General features: G+C 43.7%; 1 protein-coding gene across 1 annotated transcript in view; it reads left to right on the plus strand.

Annotated features, from left to right (window-relative positions):
• LOC118415624 (uncharacterized protein K02A2.6-like) overlaps nucleotides 1–456 on the plus strand; it is a 7431-nt gene extending 6975 nt beyond the window's left edge. The window contains exons 2-3 of the mRNA XM_035820332.1: nucleotides 8–273; nucleotides 318–456. Of these exons, the coding sequence (XP_035676225.1) occupies nucleotides 8–273; nucleotides 318–456 (405 nt within the window). The remainder of the gene's footprint in view (nucleotides 1–7; nucleotides 274–317) is intronic.
• The last annotated feature ends 4223 nt before the right edge of the window (nucleotides 457–4679 follow it).

The raw sequence follows: 4679 nt of genomic DNA on the forward strand, positions 1-4679 counted from the left end.
GGCACAGCAAGCAGCGAAACAGCACTACGACACCCAGGCAAAGAGTCTGCCTGAGCTGGCTAAGGGCCAGAGCATCCACGTGCAGGATCTTATCCGAAAAACGTGGAGCCCCGGCAAAGTCATCAACAAAGCTACAACACCGAGATCATATGTTGTAGAGACCGACACCGGGAGACAACTGAGGAGAAACAGAGTACACATACGACCAACTCCAGAAGTGAAAGCACCTGCAGCAACAACTCCAGAAGTGACAACACCTGCAGCATCAGCAATGCAGACTACACATGAGTCAACCCTGCAACCACCAACTACTGCAGCACCACACGCGACAACACCGAGTGCGACGAAGCCGACATCCGCGACAACGCCGAGTACGACAAAGTCAACGAGAACGAGGCCGAACATCCAACCACCAGTGCGTTACCGCTGACGAGAGAAAGAACTGTTCTCAGATAGAAAAGAACTGAGAAAGAGATTAGACTAGAACTGTTCTTAGAAGTTAGATGCAAAGTATAACTGCTGAAAACCATTGTTATTGTTAAAGTACTAACCAAAAGTTGAAACAAACCCAAGAACGAGTGCAGAATAAGTGCCAAAAAGTCAAGGACAATCACGGACAATGAAAGGAACAAGTACCAGTATACTACTTATACAGAAATATCAGATTTCAGTAGAATAGCAACCACTTTGTGTCATTATAACATCAGTAATGTTATATACAAGTTCTCTAAGATATATTCGGTTCAGTCAGATTATGTTGAGAGTTAACAAAAGTTGCATGAAACATATATTTTTTCTAACAAACAAAAATATATATATATTCAATAGAAGTAGAGATCAAGCATAAAGAAAAGAGCCGGACAAAGACTCTAGAAAACAATCCAGCCAGAGACTGTTCCACTTAAAGAAAGAGGGATGTTACATATCCAGATAATCTCATCAGGCAAGACCCAGCATGCCTTATGGGGCCTTGGACCGAATCACTCTCAGTCAAATCACATGACCTATTTTTGTATCACTACACCAGTCACATGTACAGAGCTAGAAGTTTATAGATTAAATCCTAGTCCGCTCATCAAGTGTCTCCTAGTCGTCCATCGTAGTCAACAGAGCACTACAAGGAGTCAGGGAACACAACACAACAATGTCCTTTCGCAGAAAATAATGAGAAATGCGAACTCAAACATAGACCCTCGGTAGCCTTTCGTCACTTTTTTGTCGCGCACTACCACTACCGGTCGCAATGGAACTGGGGTGTGTACCGTTAATATATGCAAATTATGATTAATATTGTTTATAGCTTTAAAAAGTGTGGCAATTAAAAGTATTGCCATGGCGACGGCTTTATTGTTTAAGGTATTTATCCGCGACCCCCGTCCCCAAAAGTAGTTCGGGTTAAAATAGTGCATCGCGGTACTTGCAAAGGCCGTATTTATTCTTCCGTGCACGACAGCGAGGTGGAATCTATGGTGAATAGTAGAGGAATACATCGGTGTTCATACTGTATAAGTTGGATTACGTCGCTTTTTCGGCCGGCGGGAATTTGCGCCTTGATATGTTACCGGCACTTCCTGTTCGCCGCCTGCAGTTCCATGACCTCCGCTGGGGGTCAAATCAAAGTGTCTGTTATAGAAAAACGAGCCGGCAAATCTATGCTCATCTTCAGATATTTTGTAGCTTGTACCCTCAACTTCAACATACTAAATTCTTGTGAATTGTATCTGCACCCTACTATAGGTTTTGAGTCGTCGAACCACCTGACTTTGGGGTCCTTAACCATGTAAATCCCCATAGGCAGAAAACTGTGTTCTGAGACNACTCCTTATTTCCGTTGGTTTGTAGTTGGGGACTTGTTATGTTACCATCATACCGTTACCAAGGTTATTCTTGAATTTTTTTGCTGAGCTGCAGTCGATGTCTCTCATTTCCACCATTGGAGCTGTTGTCATTATAACCTTTGTGCCTTTCCCGAAATGGGAGACACGGGAAAATTTTTGGTGATCATCTGTCTCAGTCTGTGTCAGTTCAACATCAAGGTAAGTTCTTGCCGGCCACGGACCAACATCAGCCAGGAAATTCTCGAGCTTAGAACCTAGAGTTATCTGAAACATATTAAACAGAACAAATTCTTGTTACCGCCTCCCTGATTACTTCTTGGACCATCTCCTTTACACCTCACATCTGCCTTAAAGCCTCTCGCTGCAGCTGATAAACAGAAGCCAGTGTGCTGCGTATATGGCCGGCAAGACACAACTGGCAGTGAACAGTGCAGAGCCCATGCACGGAATTCACTGGCTGTGCAGAAAAAAAAAAAAAAGAAAAACTAATTTAATGATCCAAAAATATATAGTCGTTGTAGTACAACACTGGTCAAGTTCGTTTTTAATCCCAGAAGTCCTTGCTGCTGACGTCGACAACAGGAGTCTTTTGTTCTTAACTAAGGAATGCATGTTTCGGCAGATCCCCTTTCTCGCCAACTCCTGTTGTTCATCACTATGGGCCTGCCTTGACCACTTGGACAGTTCAAAGGCATTGGCAGTCACAGGCATAAAACCACAGTCACTGTTGCCTACCTCCGTTTCAGTCGCCGTCATGAGACCAACTTCAAAGTCCATCAAGACTCTCTGAGGTCGAAGGTGATGGCGGGTCACTTGCCTCACTCTGGCCTTCACATGCTGGAAGATCTGACGGTAGGCCCAGATTGTCCTCTCCGTCATGAGCCCCATGACAAACGGGACGACTCTGCCATGATGCAGTGCGTGTATCATCGGTGCACTCCCGCAGCTTCTTCAGGTTACGCTCCATGGCAAAGACGAGAACTCCCCAGTCATTGTCCTGACGACTGAGGTACCGACGTCCACTCTCAGTCCCCGTCAACTCTTCTGGTATCACGACGTCTTCCACTTCGTACGGAATGGGAGGGACAAGGGCAGCCCTGTAGCGTTCCAGCTGCGTGCGGACATCGTTGAAGTTCGGCACATGATCGACGTTCTCTTCTTGTACCGCTACCGCATCGTACACCATCCTGGCGGGTTGGGATGGGCCAGCTGCCACAGTTTGCAGCATCCGACAAGTGACCGTTGCTACACATCTTCATCCTCGGGTCCGTGGGTCGGGTCCAGTTCCAGCTGCGCAATCAAAGAAGATATTAAACCGTTTGGCTCGAAACGCCTTAAAGTGCAGGCTAGTCTCGTTTGATGACCGGGCCTGCTTCACAGGTTCTGTATCAAGGTAGTCCTTGAAGTCCAACATCCTGCCATAGCTGGTTTTCTTCTGCAGCAAAAGCGTCACAGGTTGTCCTTATCATCCGCTGTGTCATGAGGCCCTGTCCCTGTGTTGTTGTTTAGCTGCTGACATGACCCTGTCCCTGTGTAAATAAACGAAAAAAGTACATGCAAGTCTAAATTCTAGTCAGGAGAAACAAACACATTGATTGAAGTGTCAACATCATTTATCATTTGAAAATTTGTTATTTTCTACATTTGTCTGCAAAATGTCTAGGGAGTCAAACATAAATATTGTGATATGCGACGTTAAGCAAAGTTGACCTTGACTTCTTGCTGCTCATACAATAAATGTAGTCAAGATACAAAGCCGTACCAAGTTTTAGAACAGAAATCCTGTAGATCTTGAGATATAGTTAAGGACCCCAAAACATATACCAGGGTGCAGTAGTAATTAACAAGTATTCAATATGTTGGAGTTCAGGGTTGAATCCACAAAATATGTGAAAATCAGCTAAAGTTTGCCTGCTCGTTTTCTCAGGAAGATCAATTTGACATGACCCCCAGCGGAGGTCACCATACTGCAACAGTCACACGGAAGTAACGAGCACCGTATGCGTGCGCGATATTCTATCCAGCCAAACAAACATCGTTATTCAACTCATACAGCCTCATAACTTACATATTCCTCTACTATGCACCACAGTTTCCGACTCAGTGACGTGAACAGAATATTTCTATGGTTTTCAAGAACTGCGACGACTTATTGTGATGCATTACCAATGGGACCGAAAATAATAAGTTGCGAATTTTTGGCTATGGTTAAAAGAGGAAATTTCCCAAACAACCAAGTAGTTTTCAGTGAAAATGAAGCCGAATTATTTTTCGACCAAGAAAAATGCCATTTTCGACATTTCAATGCAATCGAGTGAAAGACTGTGTTATGCGACCATGACTGGTAACTATTTGTAACAAGTCACAACACAGATTCGATTTACGTGCAGTTTTGCGCTTACCCGCATGTTGCGTTGTTCGGAAATATCTGGATTATTCTTGAGGTCACTATATATGTTTGTGCATCTGTCCTTCCATACCTCTATGTATTGCTATGCATTCAGGCAGTCATCTATGGAGTAATCAAACCATCTATGCATCCATTAATTATCCATCTATCTAGTGAAGCACACATTCTTATCTTCATTTATGTAAGGTTACTCATGTGATGATGACACTTGAGGGTATGACTGGCTCTCTGTACAGGTATACAATTGGAGAGGACAACATTATTTCTGAACTGAAGCTGTTTTATTGAAATGTACATATATCGCATACTATGTCCACATCTGCAACTAGTAATGTCTATGCCTTGCCTCGCTACAAACACAATATACTAGTAGCATTTGTCTAGATGCATGCATGAGATAAAGTACTATAGCGGTCAGTGAATATGTACAC

Source organism: Branchiostoma floridae, chromosome 5, assembly GCF_000003815.2.
Source record: "Branchiostoma floridae strain S238N-H82 chromosome 5, Bfl_VNyyK, whole genome shotgun sequence".
NCBI classification, from domain to species: Eukaryota; Metazoa; Chordata; class Leptocardii; order Amphioxiformes; family Branchiostomatidae; genus Branchiostoma; species Branchiostoma floridae.